The following is a 21,183-nucleotide window of genomic DNA, read 5'->3' on the forward strand; positions in this document are numbered from 1 at the left end:
CAGGTTGCTGGGCGCCCTGGTCCAGCCCCTTGCAAACCCTGTCCATCCAGCCAGGTGGCCTCCAGCTCTGCCAATCCCTTGGCCCGGCCCCTCCCCGCCCCTTCCCCCGCCCCCTCCTCCTCAGGTGAGGCAGCCAGGCCTAGCAGGCCCCTCGCGCTGCCGCTGCCTCTGCCTCCGGCCCGCCTGCCGCTGCGGGGCCACCATGCTCCTGCCCAGGCCTGGAGACTGACCCTAAACCCGCACCATCTCTCAGCTCCGCCCCCACCTGCCGGACCCCAGGGTAAGGACCAGGGTCCTCAGGTTCCCGTCCCCAGGACATGGGTCCCCTCACCCCTACCCACCCTAATGCCCACTTCCCATTAGAGGTGCTCCGAGAGGGGCCAGTCGGACTTCTCTCCAAGGACCTCAGAGTTCTAGCCCCCACTTCTTCAGACTCCCAAGATCGGGTCCCAGTCTCCTCCTCCCTCCAACCCAGGAGTCCAGCCCCTGTGCTGCCCCTCCCTCATAAGAAGCAGTCCCGGTCCCCAAACCTCTCTTTCCCCAGGATCCAGGAGTTGAGGCCTCCAGCTCGCCTTCCTCAGACCCGGGAATTCAGACCCCCAGTCCCCTCTCCACCCCGGCCCAGGCCCAGGGTCCCCCGGCGCTATAAATCCCATCATCCCCTAGCTGCTGGTCACACACTGACCCCATCCTTGAACCCAGCCCAGTCTGTGTCCGTGATCACGGCGTGCTCTGGCCGGGACCCAGTCCCTCAGCCTCCCTGGATGGGCGCCTGGGACTGGGGGCACAGGGGCCGGGCTGGGCTCCCCCAGGCCCTGCCTCCCCCTCGTTCATCTCCCCACAGGTCCCGCCCCGGCCCCGGAGGTCAGCCGGGGAATCATTAACTAGAGGCTGTGACATGGCGGAGAAGGAGGGTGAGTCCCCCTGTCCCGAAGACCTGAGCTCTGCCTGGTGCCCCTCCCCTCCCTCTGTGCTGTCTTCCCAACCCTCCACTCCCTTGGAGCCCCCTCTCTCTGGCACCCCTCATGGGCCCACCCCTACCCCCTTCCGAAGCCTCCTCCACCTAATTAACTATTAACCAAATTCTCTGTGGGGCTGGAACACCACCTGCCTCCCGGCCACCCCGTATGACCCTCCTGGCTCCCTGCCTCAGTTTCCCCTCACCCCCCAGTGATTTCTCAGCTACGTCTGGACCTGTCCTTTACTTGGTGTTAAGGCGGGGAAACTAGCTATCACCGTTCAGGACATAGACTCTGGAATGGAATGCACAGGCCTGCCTTTAAAATATATATATAATTTTATTTATTCATTTATTCATTTTTGACTGTGCTGGGTCTTCGTTGCTGCATGCAGGCTTTTCTCTAGTTGCGGTGAGAGGGCTTCTCGTTGCGGTGGCTTCTCTCGTTGCAGAGCACGGGCTCTAGGGCGCTCAGGCTTCAGTAGTTGGGACACATGGGCTCATTAGTTGCGCTTCCCGGGCTCTAGGGTATAGGCTCCATAGTTCTGGTACACGGGCTTGGTTGCTCTACGGTATGTGGGATCCTCACATGGAACCCAAGTCTCCTGAGTTGACAGGCAGACTCTTAACCACTGAGCCAACAGGGAAGCCCCACCAAGCTGCCTTCAAACCTTCCTCTGCCACTGATTATTACTGTGCGATCTGGAGAAGTGTCGTCATTCCTCTGGGCTTCATTTCCCTCTGGGTCAAGCGTGGGTTGTAATGCCACCTCCCTACCTACATGAGGTTGTTGGGAGCATAGAACACGCACAAGGCACCAGCTTGGGGCTTCATGCATAAAACACACGGGGTGTCCCAGATGCGGGGTGCCCCAGAGCTGTCATGGCAGAGGTCAGCAGACTTGGAGACCTAGGGCCCAAGACCTCCACCGATCCCAGACGTTCCTCCCACCTCCTCACTCTGTGGGCAGAGCAGAGGGAGGACTTTGGACCCGGTCTGAATGGATGAAGAGAGGAGAAACAACAGAGAAACCACCCTAGGGATGGTGGGGAGAAACCACACCTCCGATTTGACAGACACTCAAGGGTTTATGGAAGCCCCTGGCAGGGGCTCCAGACACCCTGACTCCCTCTTAACCTCCTCCACACTTGAGAGCCAGCTGGAGGAGACCAGTTTGGGGTGGCTCTTTCTTCCTGCCCTCCCCAGCTGGGGCTGACTCTCTCTCTTCTTCCTGGAACCAGGCTAGTTGGTCTCGGTCCCAGGCAGTATCACTCTAGCTGTGAGGCTCTGGACAAGTGGCTCACCCTCTCTGGGCCTCATTTCTTCCTCTGTAAAAAAAAAAAAAAAAGCAGTACTAATGTCCACCCTATAGGATGGTGTGAGGATTTAAATGCAGGGATAGGCAGGGAGCACTGAGTGTGTTGGCTGAAATGATGGGTATGGATCGCTGGCCTCCTTGCATCTCAGCACAGCTAGAAAATCAGAGCCCAAACCATCCAGCTGTGAAGTGCTAGTTGTGTCCGACTCTTTGCGATCCCAGGGACTGTAGCCCACCAGGCTCCTCTGTCCATGGAATTTTCCAGGAAAGAATACTGGAGTGGATAGCCATTCCCTTCTTCAGAGGATCTTCCCAATGCAGGGACTGAACCTGGGTTTCCCGCATTGCAGGTATTCTTTACCATCTGAGCCACTAGGCTCCCAGTGGCCTGGGAGACAGCACTGCACCCTTGTTAAGGAGGTGGGTGGCAGAGCCTTGCACCTTTGGAAACCTTCCTTCCTGGAGCCCACTGAAGGGACTCACCAGGCCTGGGGCCTATGGGGGAATGAACCAGAGAAGCACAGTGGAGTGTGTCCAGAAGGACGGCCAGGGACTGGTCTGAGGACAGACAGCCAAGGCACAGTGAGCTTCAGTACATCTCCAGGCAGCTCAGTCCTAGTCTTGGGAGGGGAGTCCTACCGTCATGGCAAACCTGGGCGTACTTGCTGGGTTGCCTGGTGTGGGTGGCTGAACCGCTCTGGGCTTCCTTTCCTCATCTGTACATCGGGGGTGGTGATAATGATACATTCCTCATTGATAGTTTGCAAGGATTTCAGAAAACTGCAAGATGGGGTTGGGCTCCCTAGGTGGCGCTAGTGGTAACACCTGCCAATGCAGGAGACACGGAGACGTGGATTTGATCCCTGGGTGGGAAAGATCCCCTGGAGGAGGGTATGGCAACCCTCTCCAGTATTCTTGCCTGGAGAATCCCGTACACAGAGGAGCCTGGCAGACTGAAGTCCATAGGGTCAGAGAGAGTTGGCCACAACTGAAGCAACTTGTCACTGACACACATCCTCGCAGGATGGGGTTAGGACAGGCCTAGGGTTGGTGTGTCTTCTGAGAGCTGCAGTTATGCTAACATTTGTGTTACCATTCTGCTGGTGAAGTGCGCCCAAGGTGAGGTTCTTGGTGCTACCTGGGGACTCCAAATCAGAGGCGGTGATATCTGAGTTGATGCTCAGAATGAGGCAGGAGTAAGTAGGTGTGCCAGGCAGAGAGACGAGCAAGGCTAACAGCTGGGGGTGACAGTCTGCCAGGTGTATGGTGGCATGTAGCTAATTCGGGATTTCTGGAGGTGAAGTTGGAAATGGAGCTGGGCGGGTGATGAGACACGCAGGCTGGACCAAGTTTTGTTAGGACTCCAGTAAGAAGCCGGCCCATGCCCGGGCAAGGCCGGCTCTCTCCACAAGATGGAGCTGGTGGTTATTCTTCGTTTCTTTTTTTTTTTTTTTTTTTGCCTTGTATAAGTCCTGTCATTTTGGTTGCTTTTTGGAAGCTCTATCAATTGTCTGGTAAGGACCCTTATGGCTGTCTGGGGATTGAGGAAAACATGTGCAACCTCCAAATCTCTGATAGCTGTGCTTACATCCTAGAGGGCCTGGCACCTTGGGCTGAGGGCCTTAGACTGTCCTGAGAGGCACTGGGGAGCCATGGAGGATTCTAGGGACAGGTTGGATTTGCTGTTTGGGAAGACCCCCCAGGTTTCCATGTGGAGGCTGGACCAGAAGGAGAGACTGAGCCCAGAGGTTGGAGGGGGTTGGGGCAGGGAAGGAGAGAGTGGGCAGGAGACCCTCAGGAGGCCTGAGCCATGGGGAGAGGGAGGTGTTCTGCACACAGGGACAGACCTGCGGGTGAGGACCTCTGAGATGGGACCTGGGGACTTAGGGAGACGTGGAGGCCAATATGGAACCTGGGAGATGTGACGGAGTGTGGTGATTCCGGGGGGAGGCATCTAAGAGGCTGCAGGACCCCCAGCCTAGGACTAAGCAGAGTCCAGAGCTGGGGACAGAAGAGCAACACAGTCTGTGGGGGTGGAGTGGGGAGGCATGAGGGGAAGGAGGCCGGGGCCACCCTGTGAACCCCAGATTTCAGAGAGCATGTGGAGGGTCAGGAGATTGAGAAGTAGTAAGCAAATCGGACAAGGGTGGTGTCCCCGGAATCAGATGGGGAGAGAATTTTGTTCAGGAAGTTGGAGTTGGGTACACGAGGACAGACACGGAGCTGTTTGAGTGGAGTTTCAGAGATAAGGAACCAAGGACATCACTTGGGAGGGTTTTGCAGCCAAATGGTGGAGGCAAAGGAACTGCCTTGGGAGGAGACAAGGACAGCCTAGCGCCCCTGAAGGAACAGGGAGCGGAGCCTCAGGAGGATGCTCAGAGGTCCCAGCTTATCAGGCTCTATTGCTCCGAGGAATCACACCAGGATGCTGCCTATCATGCAGTGAGGACACTTCCTGCCTTGGCAAAGATATGCAGTCAGGATGCCTCTCTGAAGAACCTGGGTGAGGACGCTTCCTGTCCCACCAGAGGCACTGTTTGGGGGTTGTCTGAAGTCTCCTGAATCACAGGGCATGGAGCAAGTTTCTCCTCTCACCTTAAGTGACACAAGGTGGCCGTGCTTCCTGCCCCAACTGTCATGCCAGGTCCTCTAGCTGGGCTCTGAGTGGCCCAAAGCTCCGCAGGCATGTCTGAAAATAAAGGACCCTGGACCAGCCTAATGGCTTCAGGAGCCAAGACCTCCCAATGAAACCAGGAATATGGTTGGAGACCAAGGTGGGGACGGGGTCCTCCCTGGTGGCTTAGTGGTTAAGAATCCGCCTGCAGTGCAGGAGACCTGGGTTCAATCCCTGGGTTGGAAAGATCCCCTGTAGAAAGGAATGACAACCCACTCCAGTATTCTTGCCCGGAGAATCCCATGGACAGCAGAGCCTGGAGGGCTACAGTTCACAGGGTTGCACAGAGTCGGACACAACTGCAGTGACAAAGCAACGGCAGCAGCAAGGTTGGGACGGGGCCTGAGAGGCCCCCTCAGGGAGACATGGAGGGGTCAGCCAGCCGGAGCAGGGCTGAGCTGGTCCGCCGGGGCCTCTTTGGAGGGAGGCACACCTGGACAAGAATGGCTGGGTTCTCAAATTCTTAAGACACTCAGACAATAGCCATTACAGGAAGGTCCTGGACCACTCCCCGCTCCTTTCTGGGTGCTGGTCTGGCCCTGTGCCCATCAGCCATACTGCCGTAGCCCAGATGGCAGAACTGGAAGGTCCTGCAGATGCCAGGGGCAGTCGGGTGCACGCCAGGCCCAGCGAAGGCTTTCAGCTGCCTTTTCTCTTTGGTTCCCCCCATCCCTAGCCAAAGGATTGGCTTTTCAGCCCCAGGGTCCCTGTTGCACTGGGAATAAAATTCCTCTTCTCCTCAGGCTGCCAGGCCTCTCCAGCTGGCCCCAGCCTTGGCCCCAATGCCTTCCCCAAGCTCATGCCATTCTGGCCACATCAGTGGCCTCTCTTGCCCTCTCACCCACCATGCTTGTTCTGGTCTGAAGGCCCTGGCCCGTGTTCTTCTCTGCCCACTGTGCTCTTCCATGAGAGCTCTTTGCTTGGCTGGCCTCAGCCCTCAGGTCTCAGCTCAAAAGCCCCTTCTTGGGGAGGCCCTTCTTGAATACCCCACAGAAGAACCTGCTGCCTCCTCTGCTATCATTTTCTTTATAGACTTGGCCATGTTCTGAACATGATCGAGTTCATTTACTTGTTTGCTTGTTTTGGTTTCCCCCTCACTTTCCACACATGAGAATGTGAGCTCTGTGAGAGCATTTCTGCTGTCTTGTTTAGGGATGTGTCCCCAGAGCCTAGAATGGTGCCAGGTACACAGTGGATGCTCCATAGGACCACAAGTGAATAAACCCCCATTTTACTGATAAGAAAACTGAGGCCCAGAGAGGTGAAGGGAGTTGTCCAAGTCCACACAGCTATAATGATTTAAAAACATTTATTGACCAATAAAAATGAAAAAGAAAAAAAGCATTTATTGAGAACCTGCTCTGCGCCAGCCACTATAGCACAGAGAGGGTGGCGAGGCTTAGTGGTTATACGCCTGGATCCCAGTGCCAAATCAGTACCACCTCTTCCTGGCTGAGTCACCTTGGGCAGGTGGCTCCACTTCTGTGAGCCTCCGTTTCCCCTGTCTGAAAAATAGGAATCATAACTGAGACAAGGACTGAATAATTTAATACAGTCAGAGCAGTGCTTGGCACATAAGGCTATAATAAGAGTACAGCTCTTAATTATTTGAAAGAAACTTCAAGTATTATTTTTAGAGGTGAGTGCTAGGTGGATGCCCATTAAATAGATGAGGAAGTTGAGGCTTAAAAAGGTGATAGTACCTGCCCAAGGTCCCATATATAGCAGTGGGTAAGGCCAATGTATTTATTTTTTAATTTGGCTGGGCCACGCAGTTTGCGGGATCTTAGTTCCCCAACCAAGGATCAACCCTGAGCCCTCAGCGGTGAAAGCATGGAGTCCTAACCACAGGACCACCAGGGAATTCCCAAGGCCAATATTTTTAAGTGAGGCTGACAAAATTCCAAATGTAGGTTCTCAACCTCTGGGGTCAATTTGACGTTGGACCTGGGTCCTTGGGGAGAGGTCTGGTTTTGGGGGGTTCCCAGGGACAGAGGATCTGGAACAGCAGAGAGAAATGAGGCAGTGAGGAAATGACAAACAGCAGGGAAGAGAGCTGCCAAGAGGGCAAAGGTCAGGGGTCACAGCCCCCAAGAGGCTCCAAGAACCTCTGGGAAAGTTAGCAGAAGTGAGAGGTCCAAGAAGGAGATACAGAGCGCAATGTCACTGGGAAGGAGAAGTCCCTTCAGTGCCAGGAGTGTGGGCAGGGAGGGTGGCAATTGTCCCAGCCACACCCCTTCCCAGCTGGAAGCCCTGGGGGGCTGGGCACCCTTCCCGCAGGGGAGGGACAGGCCTGCCAACTGCTCGTCCCAAGAAACTGGACCCAGGGCAGGGCAGGCTCGGGCGTGCTAAGTTAACCCTGGGGTGCAGGGCAGAGCTGGCCCCTTGCCACAGTGAGGACAGACCTGGCAGTGGCCCCAGCATGGTGTCTATTGCAGGTGGCCGGACTGTGCCATGCTGCTCCAGACCCAAGGTGGCCGCTCTCACTGTGGGGACCGTCCTGCTCCTGACAGGCATCGGGGCAGCGTCCTGGGCCATTGGTGAGAGTGGACAGACCCCTGCACCTCTACCCTCCCCTGCCCCTGGCAGCCCCCAGCCTGCCTGCCCTCACTTCTGCCTTCTCTGCAGTGACTGTTCTACTCAGGAGTGATCAGGAGCCACTGTATCCAGGTGAGTAGAGCGGGCTGAGACCCTCTGGGGAGCCCTGGAGGAAACTCGCACCTGGGGGGAACTCCGTGAAAGGATTTTTTAAATGAATGCCCGAATGCCTGCAGGAATACTGGTGGTGCTTATGTACACGTGTGGCTGGTCTAATCCAGTGTTCTTCATTCTCTAAACATGTTATCCATTAAGTGCATCATGAAATCAGTGAGTTGAAAACCACATTTAAAAAAGTATGAAACAGATTTGATTAAAAAAATCAGAATGCATCTCTTTCCATAAGAAAAAGTTCTGTTAATCTTTCCTTTGGGTTTTATGAAGGTGGGACTGTTATTCCCTCCATTTTACAGATGGGAAGACTGAGGCTTGGAGCAATGCCATAGTTCACCCCAGGAAACGGAAGTTCGGGGCTACATCATAATGTAAACATGAGTTTCTTATTGTGAAACATGGTCAATACATGTTTGAGAGGTAGAGGTGCTGTATGAATTCAGCCAACCTTTTTCTGTCGCTTCTTGGCGGTACCTACTGTTGTTATTCCCATTTTACAGATGTAGAAAGTGAGGACTGGAGAGGATACACCGTGGGCACGTGCTCGCTCCAGGAATAGCACTTAGGCTTGACTGGAAGAGATGTGGAGGCAGGAATGGTCACGTGAATAAATACCAGGGTGGCCAAAAAGTTCCTTTGAGTTTTTCCATAGGTGGAAAAATGAATAGCTATAGAAACTAATTGTGGAATGAATGAATGAATGAATGGATCTTTCTGAATGCCAACCCCAGGCTGCCATTCAATGGCCCAGGGCAGCAGGAAGAAAGGGGAAGTTGGATGATGGGACACATCTTTCACGTGTCCCACATTTTTCATTTTCCCACGAGGCCCATCTAGTCCCATAAAGGACTCAGCTCACATTAAGAGCAGAAATGAACATCTAGGCAGGAAGGCCATCAAGGTCAACCACCACAGTTGACACTTGCAGAGCATTTACCTGTGCCAGGCACAGGCCTCAGGGCTTTGCAAGTATTAGTTCATTAAATCCTTCCCACGGCCCATTTTAATATGGGGAAATGAGGTGTGGAGAGACCAAGTGACTTGCCCCAGGCCACAGGGATCGGAACTCAGATAGCCTGGATCCAGAGCTTGTGTAGAACTACTATACTCTATTGTTTCTCAAGAAACAGCCCAGTGAGTTGCCATGTCGATGGCTAATGTATGCCAGGCCCTGGCTGCAGCCTTTGCACAAGACCCCTGTGAAGTTGGGGCCGTTTATCATCACTCCCATTTTGCACATGGGTGAAACTGAGGCCCAGTGACTTGTACTAACTTGCACATTGAATAAATGGCAGGGCAGAGGGGTCATGCACCTACCAGATGGGCCTCTATGACTCGCTACTGCTGCTGGGCTAAAATCCCAACACTTGGCGGACTCCAAGGCTCCTCGGGTGCCGCCCCTCTCCACCCTCACCTCATGCTTGCTCCCAGCACTCTTCAGGCCCCAGCCCACAGGCTGCTCTCACTCTCAGAGGACTCTCCTAGCACCACAGTCTTTGCTCACCTCCTCTTTATGCTCACACCCAGAGGCAGGTTTCTGGGTCCTGTACCATCATGGCTGAGCTGAGGCTCCCACCTGGCCTGCCCTCTCTGATTCTCAGCATCCTTATCTGGTAATTGGTGAGAATTAGCGGAGGTGATGATCCGTGCAATGCTTGACTTTCAGCCAACTTGGTTAACATGGACTTCTGTGTCTCAGCCTTTAGGCTTTAACTTTCCCGAGCTGGACCTTTCTGTTCCCAGGCTCCATACCCTCCGCCCCCCACAACCACTCTGCATACCACCACTACCCCCTCTATGACCCTCCCAACATGGCTCATGATTTACTCCTGGTGAATTTCAGAAGGGCAGGGGCATTTTGTTTACCGCCCTAGACAGTGTCTGGTGCATAGAAGGTGCTTAGGAAACCTTTGTTTAATGAATAAGCATGAGGACAAATCTCAGAGGTGAACTAACTTGTCCTGAGCTTCAGCTGGAAAGTAATAAGGCCACAATTCAGACCTGACTCTGGCCATCGCCAGCACTGTGCCCTCCCATTACACTTGGGTTTTTCAAAAACGTTGGGAAATTACAAAATGAACAAACAGAAACAACCCAGAAATGATATCCCCACCTCACTTTTCTGGGATTTTTCACACCTCTAAATATATCAGACAATTTGGTAAGCAAACCAGGTGACCCAGAACGTACTTTCTGCATGGCTTAAAATAACACAAACAAGAATAAAGAGTTTAAAAGTGAGAAACAGTGGCACAGAATATAGCTTTAAAAATACTTGGAGGGGGCATTTGATATTCCTTCCTCCCTCCCTTCTCCTCCTTCCGCTCCTCCCTCCAAATACATCCATAAAATGATAATTTTTTTCCTAAAACCTTACACTTTCTGGAAATCACAATCTCTGGAGCACTGAGAAGTCATTTAAAAATAAGAATTCACTCCCATCCCCAGCTGGTGTTTAGAACCCCAAGTCTTGGTCTGGAAACTCAAGGGGTGGTACCCAGTGGAGGTACCAGATATTCCAGGCCCCATCCCAGAACAGGAAGCCATGATTAAGGCCAGTTAACCAGGAAGCTCCTAGTACAGGCCTACATGAGTATATTTGGGGAAAAGGGGCTGATAAGGGTCCGTATGACAGCCACAGAAGGAGCAGGGAGTATGCAGGTAGGCAGGTCTGGATTCAAATCCTGACTTTGCCAGTTCTTAGCTATATTCTCAGGGGCAAGTATGTCCTCTCTAAGGCTCAGTTTTCTCATCTGTAAGATGGGCATAGAGATGGTCTCTCCCTCCCAGGATGATTGTGGGATAGAACCCCCCAGATATGACACATAGCATGTGACACATGGGGGTCAGCCCATCCCCAGGAAATGTAGTCAGTGTTACTATTTTTAAAATTCATTTTTTAATTGGAAGATAATTTCTTTACAATGTTATATTGGTTTCTGCTGTATAAGAACATGAATCAGCTATATATCCCCTCCCTCTTGAACCTCTCTCCCACTCCCTACCCCATCCCACACCTCTAGGTCGTCACAGAGCACCAGGTTGAGCTCCTTGTTGCACAGTCACTTCCCACTAGCTATTGATTTTATATATAGTAATGTATATGTTTCAGTGCTACTCTCTCAGTTTGTCCCACCCACTCCTTCACCAGTGCTATTACTGTGCCTTTTTTGTTTAACCCTTAGGAGGAAAGTTGCTTGACTGGCTGTTCAGTTGCTCAGTCGTGTCTGACTCTTTGTGATCCTGTGGACTGCAGCACACCAGGCTTCCCTGTCCTTCACCAACTCCTGAAGTTTGCTCAAACTCATGTCCATTGAGTCAGTGATGCCATCCAACCAACTCATCCTCTGTTGTCTCCTTCTCCTCTGGCCCTCAATCTTTCCTAGCATCAGGGTCTTTTCCAATGAGTCAGCTCTTCGCATCAGGCAGCCAAAGTATTGGAGCTTTAGCATCAGTCCTTCCAATGAATATTCAGGGTTGATTTTTCAGGGTTGATTTCCTTTAGGATTGATTGGTTTGATCTCCTTAACATTCAAGGGACACTCAAGAGTCTTCTCCAGCCCCACAGTTTGAAAGCATCAGTTCTTTGGTACTCGGCCTTCTTTATGGTCCAACTCTCACATCCATACATGACTACTGGAAAAACCATAGCTTTGACTATACGGACCTTTGTCGGCAAAGCGATGTCTCTGCTTTTTAATATGCTGTCTAGGTTTGTTATAGCTTTTCTTCCAAGGAGCAAGTGTATTTTAGTTTCATGACTGCAGTCACAGGCAACATTAAAAGCTTGGGGTTTGGAGTCACTCAGGCCTGAATGCAAATCTTCTCTTTGCCTTTCTCTGTCCTCAGCAGGGCTCTCCCCGGAAGTTCTGCCTCCCCTTGTCCAGATCTGTGGGGCTGTGGGAAGACTGCTCAGCTTGGGTGTGGCCTGATCAAGTTCTTCCTCCAAGGATGCAAAGTTGTGTTTGGACCAGATTCACTGTCCCAGAATGTGCTCTCAGAACAGGAGCCATTCAGGAGGCTCCAGAGAAAAGGGGTTCACAGCTGATCTTTCCCCAAACCTACTCCTTGCCACCTTGCTCATCTCAGTCAATGGCAGCTCATCCTTCTAGTGGCTCAGCTTAACACCTTGGAATTGCCCTTGGCCCTTCTTCCTTCCACCCGCATCCAATCGTAGCCAACCCTGTGGGCTCCACCCACAAATTCTATGCAGAATCCTCCACTGCCCCCACCCTGGCCCCGCCTCCATTGTCTCCCCCCTGGACCATCACACAGCCTCCTCCTTGGTCTCCCTGGTCCCATCCTGCCCCCTACAGTCTGCTCCCTATACACAGCCAGAGGGTGCCTTGATCCCCTGAGTCAGATCAAGGCCCTCCTGGCTCAGCCCTCACTCCTGGTAAAAGTCAAAGTCAGTCTAGTCTTGTCTCCGGCTCCCTCTCCCCTCGCTCACTCTGCCCAGACCCCCTGTTGTTCCTACAACAACCCCGCCCCCACCTTGGGATCTTTGCATTTGCAATTCTCTTGGCCTAGTTCTCTGTTCCCTCACCTGTCTTCTCACCTCCTTCAGATCTCTGCTTGCATACCACCTTCTCAGTGCAGCCTTCCCTGCCCACCTATAGGAAAGGACAACCTCCTGTCTCTCCCCATGTCAGCACTCTCCTGCCTCTCTGTCAAGCTCGACTTGTCTCCCAGGCCCCTTCTTTTGTGACACAGAATCTATTTTACTTCTCTCTCCTGTTTGTTATCCATCTCACCCATTGGCCTTTGAGCTCCCAATGGCTGGGGGTTTTGTCTGATTTGTTCATCATTCAAAATAGAGCTTGGCACAGACTGAGTGTTTGCTAAAGCACACCTAAGGGCTGTGACCTGGCTTAGGTGTGGCAAGGGTCCTCTAGCCATGTGTGAGGAGCAGGCTGGAAGGGGCTGAGGGGAGCATCACTTTTCAGTGCATTAAGCAGGCAGGAAGAGTCCCCCATAAGCACTCTGCAGTGAAGCTGTGTTTGATTGGGTCATTTTTTTTTTTATTGTTGTCTGTCTCCCCTATGGATGGACTTTGTGCTTGGTGAGGGTACAGCCCAGAGATGTCTTGGTCATTTTTATGTCCCCCAGCATCACCCCACATAGGAACGGGCATGGAGTATGTGTCTAGTTAACACTTGTTGAATGAATGAATGAATACTGCATCCTCTGCTTGAATAATTATCCTGCAACTTAGTACGTATTCAAGGCTCTGGCGAGTCCTGCAGAAAAAAGATAACTCTTCTTTTTTAAGATTATAGGAAATCTATTTAGATATTTTGGCAATGTGATGTATTGGTCAATGATCTTCAGGCTGTAAAAGAGAAAAGGAAAAACCAAGAAACTGGCTAAATAAAAAGGGAAATTATTAACTCACTTAAGTAACGATTCTGGAGGTTCTTTCGCTTCAGTCGTGTCCGACTCTGTGCGACCCCATAGATGGCAGCCCAACAGGCTCCCCGGTTCCTGAGATTCTCCAGGCAAGAATACTGGAGTGGGTTGCCATTTCCTTCTCCAACCATTAAGGAGTTATAAAAATGTTATCAGAATCTCCTGGCTTTCCTTTACATTGGTTTATCACTGCTGCCCCCCATTCCCCCTCCTGCAGACAAATCTAGCTTCCAGCTCTTGGGCAACCAGTTTAGGAATCCCGGTGGCAAAAGGAACGCCCCTCCCCCACCTTGCCCAGTTTCCCCATGGCGATGCAGCCAGAGTCTTAGGATCCCCAATCTTTGGTCCAGCTTGAGTCCTGAGCCCTTCCAGAGGCAGTCACAAATGTGCGGAGCCCGGGGTGCTCCGATCGGGCCTGCCAGGACTCAGGACTAGACTGGCACGAGCAGAGAAGCGGCCGGGAGGGCTCGGGCGGGAAGGCGACCCAGGCGCTCCTCTTGTTGCCCTGCAGTGCAGGTCGGCCCGGCGGATGCTCGGCTCACGGTGTTCGACCAGACAGAGGGCACGTGGCGCCTGCTTTGCTCCTCGCGCTCCAATGCCAGGGTGGCGGGGCTCAGCTGCGAGGAGATGGGCTTCCTCAGGTACCCGGGGTGCCCCTGGTGGGGGGCTGGGAGGGCGGGGGGACAGGTCTGACCGCTGCCCTGCCCAGGGCGTTGGACTTCTCGGAGCTGGACGTGCGGACGGCGGGCGCCAATGGCACGTCGGGCTTCTTCTGCGTGGACGAGGGGAGGCTGCCGCATGCCCGGAGGTTGCTCGAGGTCCTCTCCGTGTGGTGAGGAGGGCGGCGGGCAGGTGGGGCGCACGCCGCGGGCCCCACCACCCCTGGGTACCCACTCTCCCCTGGGTGCCTTTCCTCTGTCTTAATTGGCCTCTTTTTTTTGTCTCTGTGTCTTCATCCTTGTCCCTCCCACAGCGACTGTCCCAGAGGCCGTTTCCTGGCTACCAGCTGCCAAGGTGAGACCCCAAAACTCAGAGCCCTCTTCTGAGACTCCCTGCCCCTACCGTGGTAGGGCCATGGCCCATCAGATACCCCCAGATAGGCCTTATCCTCTTAGATCCTCCAAGGATGGAGCTGTGTTCTCTCAGACTCCCTCAGGGTGGGGGTTCCACGTCCCCTCAGACCCCCAAAATAGGGCCATGTCCCCCTAGATCCCCACAGATGGGGCTGTGTCTCCTCAGACAGACCCCTTCCCCCTCCATCAGAGCAATATTCCTCAGACCCCTCAGTTAAGATCGTGATCACTCATTCTCCCCAGAGTGGGGCATGACCTCTCAGACCCCCAGGGCAGGGAGTCCAGGCCTCCCGCTGCCCTGACTGCCCCTCTCCCCACAGACTGTGGCCACCGAAAACTGCCGGTCGATCGCATTGTGGGCGGCCAGGACACCAGCCTGGGCAGGTGGCCATGGCAAGTCAGTCTTCGCTATGATGGAGCACATCTCTGTGGGGGGTCCGTGCTCTCTAGGGACTGGGTGCTGACAGCCGCCCACTGCTTCCCTGAGTGAGTGTCCCCCAGGGCACTGAGGGGAGAGGCTGGGGAGTGGTGAGCTGGGGGAGGCTGTGCCCAGACAGGTGGCCACCCTCCCCTCCTTTCCCCGGTAGGCGGAACCGGGTCCTATCACGATGGCGAGTGTTTGCTGGTGCTGTGGCCCAGACTTCACCCCATGGCGTGCAACTGGGGGTGCAGGCTGTCATCTACCATGGGGGCTATCTCCCCTTTCGAGACCCCAACAGCGAGGAGAATAGCAATGACATCGCCCTGGTCCACCTCTCCGGCACCCTGCCCCTCACAGGTACGTCTGGGCCTGGGGACTCCAGGGGCCAGGAGGGCAGAGGAGGGGCTGGGGCAGAATTCATGGTGATGAGAGAAATGATCTCCAGGGGCACTCATTGTGCATTCATTAGGTAGGGGCAATTAGTGCAGCCACTTTAGAAAACCGTGTGTGAGTATTACCATTTGGCCCCAAAATTCCACTCCTAGGTATGTACCCAAAAGAAAAGAAGATACATAGCTCTACAAAAACTAGTGCGTGGGTGTTCATAATAGCAGCATTATTTACAGTAGCCAAAAGATGGAAACCACCAGATGTCTACCATCTGACATGTAGATAAACAAAAAGCATGCTAGATCCATACAATGGAATCATATTAGGTTAGAAAGGAATGAAGTGATCCATGGTACACAGTGGATGACCCTGGACAGCATTGTGCTCAGAAAGAAGTTAGACCCAAACAGCCACATTCTATGTGATTCCATTTCCACGAAATGTCCAGAACAGGTAAACCTGCAGAGATAGAAAGTACATTCGTGGTTCCCCAGGCATGGGGGTGGCACAGAAACGTTGGGAGGTCAGAGGTAAAGGCAGTGATGAAAATGTTCTGAAATCGATCTTGGTGGTGGTGGTACCTTCCTACTGCCAGGCAGGCTAGTCCCTGAATCTAAAACCTGTCTAAAACCCTTTGACTTGTTTACTTTAAGTGGGTGAATTGTGTGGTACAGGAATTATATCTCCAAAAAAGCTATTACCAAAATAAAAGAAAGAAATGAAAAAAAAAATAAGTGTATGAATGAATCAGAAAGTCAGGAGTTATTTATTCCCTTTGTAGTTCTCCAGAGCATTTCCTTGCTGTCAATGAGAAAGACTTACCTGGGTGTCAGTGTGTCTTTCATACCTCATCTACACATGCCTTTTGAATTAAGAGCAGGCTGTGGGCTTCAGCCTCCAGTACTTTTGCCTGGAAAATCCCATGGATGGAGGAGGCTGGTAGGCTGCAGTCCATGGGGTTGCGAAGAGTTGGACACGACTGAGAAACTTCACTTTCACTTTTCAATTCCATGCATTGGAGAAGGAAATGGCAACCCACTCTAGTGTTCTTGCCTGGAGAATCCCAGGGACGGGGGAGCTTGGTGGGCTGCCGTCTATGGGGTCCCACAGAGTCGGATACGACTGATGCGACTTAGCAGCAGCAGCAGCATTGGGCTTCAGCTATCAGAAGGCCACCAAGTGGTAGTAATAGTAATAATAATAATGTCAATGATAAGGAAGTTATCATAGCAATGATGATGAGCCTTCAGCAGGCATCAGTATGATGATGATAATAAAAATGATAAAGAGGGCCTTCCCTGGCAGTCCAGTGGTTAGAACTGTACCTTCCAATGCAGCGGGTGTGGGTTTGATCCCTGGTTGGGACCTAAGACCCACATGCTCTCTCTGCCAAAATACACCCAAACATAAAACAGAAGCAATTTTGTAGCAAATTCAATAAAGAGTTTAAAAATGGTCCATATTTAAAAAATTAAAAAATCTTGGGCTTCCCTGGTGGTTCGTTGGTTAAAAATCTGCCTGCCAATGAAGGAGACATAGGTTCAGTCCCTGATTCAGAGCAACTAAGCCCAGGTACCACAACTCCTGAAGCCTGATCGCTGTAGGCCTCTGTTCCACAACGAGAGAAGTCACTGCAATGAGAAGCCCGTGCACCAGAACCAGAGTAGCCCCACTACAGTTCGCACAAATAGTGAGAAGCCCTCACAGCAACAAAGACTCAGCACAGCCTTAAATAGATAAATAAGATTTTAAAACATCTTAAAAAATAGTAATGAAAAAATACGATAATAGTGATGATAGGATGAACTCCAACACTTGCGCGTTCCTCCTGTGGGCAGCCACAGGCCTCAGCTTGTCCCAAGCACGCACTCATTTCTTTGTCACAGCAGCCTGGGGAAGGTGGGTTCTCTTATGATCCTGTGTTGTTGTTTTTTTTTTTACAAGAGGAAAATTCCCGACATAGAGAAGATGCATAATACCCCACATTCTCACAACTGGAAAATGGCAACGATTTGAGCCCAAGTTGCATGGCTCTGGAATCTGTGCCTATAAGCCCCTGGCTGAGCTGCCAGGAAAGTCATTATTGTCTTTGTTTTTTATAATTTAAAAAAATTGTTTATTTATTTGGCTGCACTGGGTCTTAGTGGTGGCATAGGGAATCTTTGGTTGCAGCTTGTGAGATCTAGTTCCTTGACCAGGGATTGAACCCTGGGTCCCCTGTGCTGGGAGCTCAGAGTCTTAGCCACTGGTCACCAGGGAAGTCTGCCTTATTCTTATTTTTAATGGTTATTTTCTTTTGAATGGTCCATGATACTAGTTCTCCATTTAAGGGAACAATACATGTGAGTGGCCTGTATTTGGAAATGGGGCTGAGAGGAGTGGTATGGGCTTTGGGGTCAGATACTCAGCAGCTCTGTGGTCTTGGGTATGTAGCTTCACCTCTCCAAACCTGTTTCCCTCATCTGTTAAATGACTCCTGAAGGTTATTGAAATGCTGAAAAGGGTTAATCTGAGTCAAAGAGCTTAGAGCAATGCCTGCATTCAGTTAATACTAATAATCATTGCTGTTGTTGTTTATTACTATTCCTAGTTACATGAGCATTTCCTGTTAGCCAGGCATGCTATTTAACACTTCACCAATTTCTCACGATACACCTCTGGGGGGGAAATGATTATTCTTTCCATTTTGCACCTGAGAGCTCTGAGCTCAGGCAGGTGAAGTCACCAGCAAGGCTTGCTAGCAGGGCTGCCAGGACCACTTGCATGGGTTGTACACTGCACAAGGATGTCGTGTCTCAGGGATGCCATTCTTACTGTGGACAGGATAGACTGGTGTGTTTATGATGATGATTTTTTGACAGGTGGAAGTCCAATATCTCAAGATAGTGCTTTGTAAAATTTCTTACAGAAGGGACTTCCCTGGTGATCCAGCTAAATGGGAGGCACTTTCAATGCGGGGGGACACAGATTCGATCTATTCTGGGAACTAAGATCCCACATGCCACGGTGGCCAAAAAATTGAAAAAATAAATTAAAATTTCTCAAAGTCACTCTCTAGGTAGGGGGCAGCCACATGGGCCATGGTTAAGAACACAGGCTTAGAAATTGGGCCAACCTGGGTTCAAATTTGGGCTCTGTCATTGACTCAATCTAAGGCTTTGGACAAGTGACATGGTTTTATTTCCCCCTCTTTAAGTGGGGGTAATAATAACCCCTACCTCTCTGAGCTGATGGGATATTAAGGGAATTCACCCAGAAAGATGCAAGTACATAGTGAGTTCTCAATAGAAGTCAGCTTCCTTTATTTTTAAAAATGTATTGAAGGATGCTATGCTATGCTAAGTCACTTCAGTCGTGTTCAGCTCTTTGCAACCCCATGGACTGTAGCTGCCAGGCTCCTCTGTCCATGGGGTTTGCCAGACAAGAATACTGGAATGGGTTGCCATGCCCTCCTCCAGGGACTCTCCCCAACTTAGGGATCAAACCCATGTCTCCTGCATTACAGGTGGATTCTTTACCGCTGAGCCACTGGGGAAGCCCTGTGTTGAAGTGTAGTGATTTACAATGCTGTGTTAATTTCCTCTATACAGTAAAGTGACTCAGTCACACACACACACATCTTTTTCATATTCTTGTCTATTATGTTTCATCACAGGGTATTGAATATGGTTCCCAGCACTATGCAGTGGGACCTTGTTTATAGGAGGCAACTTCTGTTGTGGTGTTTGTGAAAGAACAGAGGGAAAGGTGGGCCAGGGCAGCTGGAGCGAGGTTTGTCCTGGGTGAAGCAGGCTGGCAGGGGCCCAGACCGGTGTGGTCTCTTGCACAGAGTACATCCAGCCCGTGTGTCTCCCGGCTGCCGGGCAGGCCCTGGTGGATGGCAAGATCTGCACGGTGACTGGCTGGGGCAACACGCAGTACTACGGTGAGTCTTGTCCTCTGCTGGGAAGCTGCCTTAGGGAGACTCTGAGCTGGGCTGGGGAAGGGCAATTGGGCTACGCCAGTGCCTCTTGGACCCGGGGGTGTAGGGACGCTGAGCAGCCCAGGTGGGCACTGGGAGGGGAGGGGAGGGGGTGTGCATGCTCCCCAGCTTCGGCCAGCCTTGCCCGCACACCCCCAGGCCAACAGGCTGGGGTGCTCCAGGAGGCCCGAGTCCCCATAATCAGCAATGATGTCTGCAACGGCCCCGACTTCTACGGGAACCAGATCAAGCCCAAGATGTTCTGTGCCGGCTACCCTGAGGGTGGCATTGATGCCTGCCAGGTGAGGGATGCTGAGGGGCAGCCGGGGCCCTGGCCTCCCCGGGGATGGAGACATAGGGCCTTGGGCGATTGGGCTCCCTATCTCAGGGCCAGAGGGTTCTATGACCACAGCCCCTGGCCCTCCGAGGAGGGCCTCCCGGCCAGCCGTCTCAGCCTCCAGCCAGGCCTTCCATCCCCAACCAGGGCGACAGTGGTGGCCCCTTCGTGTGTGAGGATAGCATCTCTCGGACGCCACGTTGGCGGCTGTGTGGCATTGTGAGCTGGGGCACCGGCTGTGCCCTGGCCCAGAAGCCAGGCGTCTACACCAAAGTCAGTGACTTCCGGGAGTGGATCTTCCAGGCCATAAAGGTGAAATTTGAGCCCAGATGGGAGCCAGAGGGCGGGAGGGTTTGGGACTCTGAGCGGGAAAGGGAGGCAGGGTTTTCTGGAAACCTATAGGGCTTAGAAGCGGTCACCCTAGGGAACAGATGGCTTTCACGGGGCTCCTGGGGAGGGGTGGGCACTTGTGGGACGTTGGGGGGAGCCCCTAGTTGTCTTTCCCCAGACTCACTCCGAAGCCAGCGGCATGGTAACCCAGCTTTGACCTGTGGCTTCTCCTCGCTGTGCACGCCTCCAGGGCCCGAGCTGATCTAAGGGGCCCCAGCCCCACGTGATGGGGTTCACCCTGGGCCAGGGATGGAACATTTTTCTTCTTGGGCCCAGCCCACAGGTCCAAGGATACTCTTCCCTCCAAGGTCCTCCACAGTGGCGGGCCCACTCAGCCCTGGGACCACCCTCCTGCCCCCCATGTAAATATTGTTCTGCCATCTGGGACCTCCCCCCCATCTTGTGCTCCTGATGACAGGATGCTCTTTAAATAATAAAGATGGTTTTGATTAATGTGGTCTCTGAGTTTGCAGCTGTAAGCAGCAAATGAGGACATTTTGGGCGCATCGAAGACAGCGATTAGGGCCTGGCATAGATCAAGGCAGGGAGCATAATCCTCCAGTTCCCACTGGCTTAACAGAAAAGATCTTAATTGGTTCACTTAACTGAAAATGCACTGGAGCCTCTGGCTTCTCTTCTCGATCCAGCTGCTCAAACATTTTTCAGGACTGTGCCTTACTTCCTCTCTCACATCTGCTTTTCTCTGTGTCAGCTTCATTTTCAAGCAGTCTCTTCTACAACTAGAGATAGAAATGTTCCCCCCCAACCCACAGAAACTCTAAGCTTATATGCTGTGGACCACTTAGCAGCCTCAGTAGAGAAAGAATGCTTTTTTCCCATCAGCTATAGCAAAGAAGCCCCAGGCCTGGCTCTCCCTGGACAGATTTGGGCCATATGCTCATCCCTAATCAGATCACTGTGCACCTGTGCATGGGGTGGGGAGGAGGTTTGACCCTCAAGAACTACATGACCCGAGAATGAGGGCTTCTCCAGAAGAGAATGAGGTGCTGTTTCCAAAAAAAAAAAAAAAATGGTTGTAGATACCCAGTGAGAAAAAAAGACATCTACTGTGGATCGCCACAGGAAGCTGGACCCTGTGGACAGAAGGCAGGTGTGCCAGGCCCCGTGAGCACAGCCTGAGACATCGCCCTCATCTCTTCATCTGGGCTGGAGGTTGGTTTCAGCTTCCCCTTGGACCCACTTTGCTCCCTAGAGCAGGGGTCCCAACACCCCAGGCCACAGACCATTACCAGTCCGTGGCCTGTTAGGAACCAGGCCTTGTAGCAGGAGGTGGACATTGGGCGGCGTGAAGCTTCATCTGTGTTTACAGCTGCTCCCCATTGCTTGCATCACCGCCTGAGTTCAGAAAAACAAGCCCTGGGCTCCCGCTGATTCTGCATTATGATTATATCACAATGTAATAATAATAGTAATAAGTGAAGTGAAGTCGCTCAGTTGTGTCCGACTCTTTGAGACCCTGTGGACTGTAGCCTACCAGGCTTCTCTGTCCATGGGATTTTCCAAGCAAGAGTACTGGAGT

General features: G+C 52.3%; 1 protein-coding gene across 2 annotated transcripts; it reads left to right on the plus strand.

The window, feature by feature from the left end:
• Positions 1 to 114: 114 nt before the first annotated feature.
• HPN (hepsin) lies at positions 115 to 20,096 on the plus strand. 2 transcript variants are annotated; one of them, XM_061387957.1, is made up of 13 exons: positions 115 to 280; positions 845 to 914; positions 7,389 to 7,490; positions 7,579 to 7,620; positions 13,583 to 13,712; positions 13,781 to 13,903; positions 14,045 to 14,085; positions 14,465 to 14,630; positions 14,732 to 14,922; positions 18,785 to 18,880; positions 19,076 to 19,218; positions 19,401 to 19,565; positions 19,762 to 20,096. In XM_061387957.1, exons 2-13 carry the CDS (start codon positions 899 to 901, stop codon positions 19,798 to 19,800), a joined length of 1,254 nt encoding a protein of 417 aa, XP_061243941.1. In that variant the 5' UTR covers positions 115 to 280; positions 845 to 898; the 3' UTR covers positions 19,801 to 20,096. The 2 variants fall into 2 exon arrangements, with proteins under 2 accessions (XP_061243941.1, XP_061243942.1); XM_061387958.1 differs by lacking the exons at positions 7,389 to 7,490; positions 7,579 to 7,620 and having other exon boundaries at positions 116 to 280.
• Positions 20,097 to 21,183: the final 1,087 nt, after the last annotated feature.

This window comes from Bos javanicus, chromosome 18, assembly GCF_032452875.1.
Source record: "Bos javanicus breed banteng chromosome 18, ARS-OSU_banteng_1.0, whole genome shotgun sequence".
Taxonomy (NCBI): domain Eukaryota; kingdom Metazoa; phylum Chordata; class Mammalia; order Artiodactyla; family Bovidae; genus Bos; species Bos javanicus.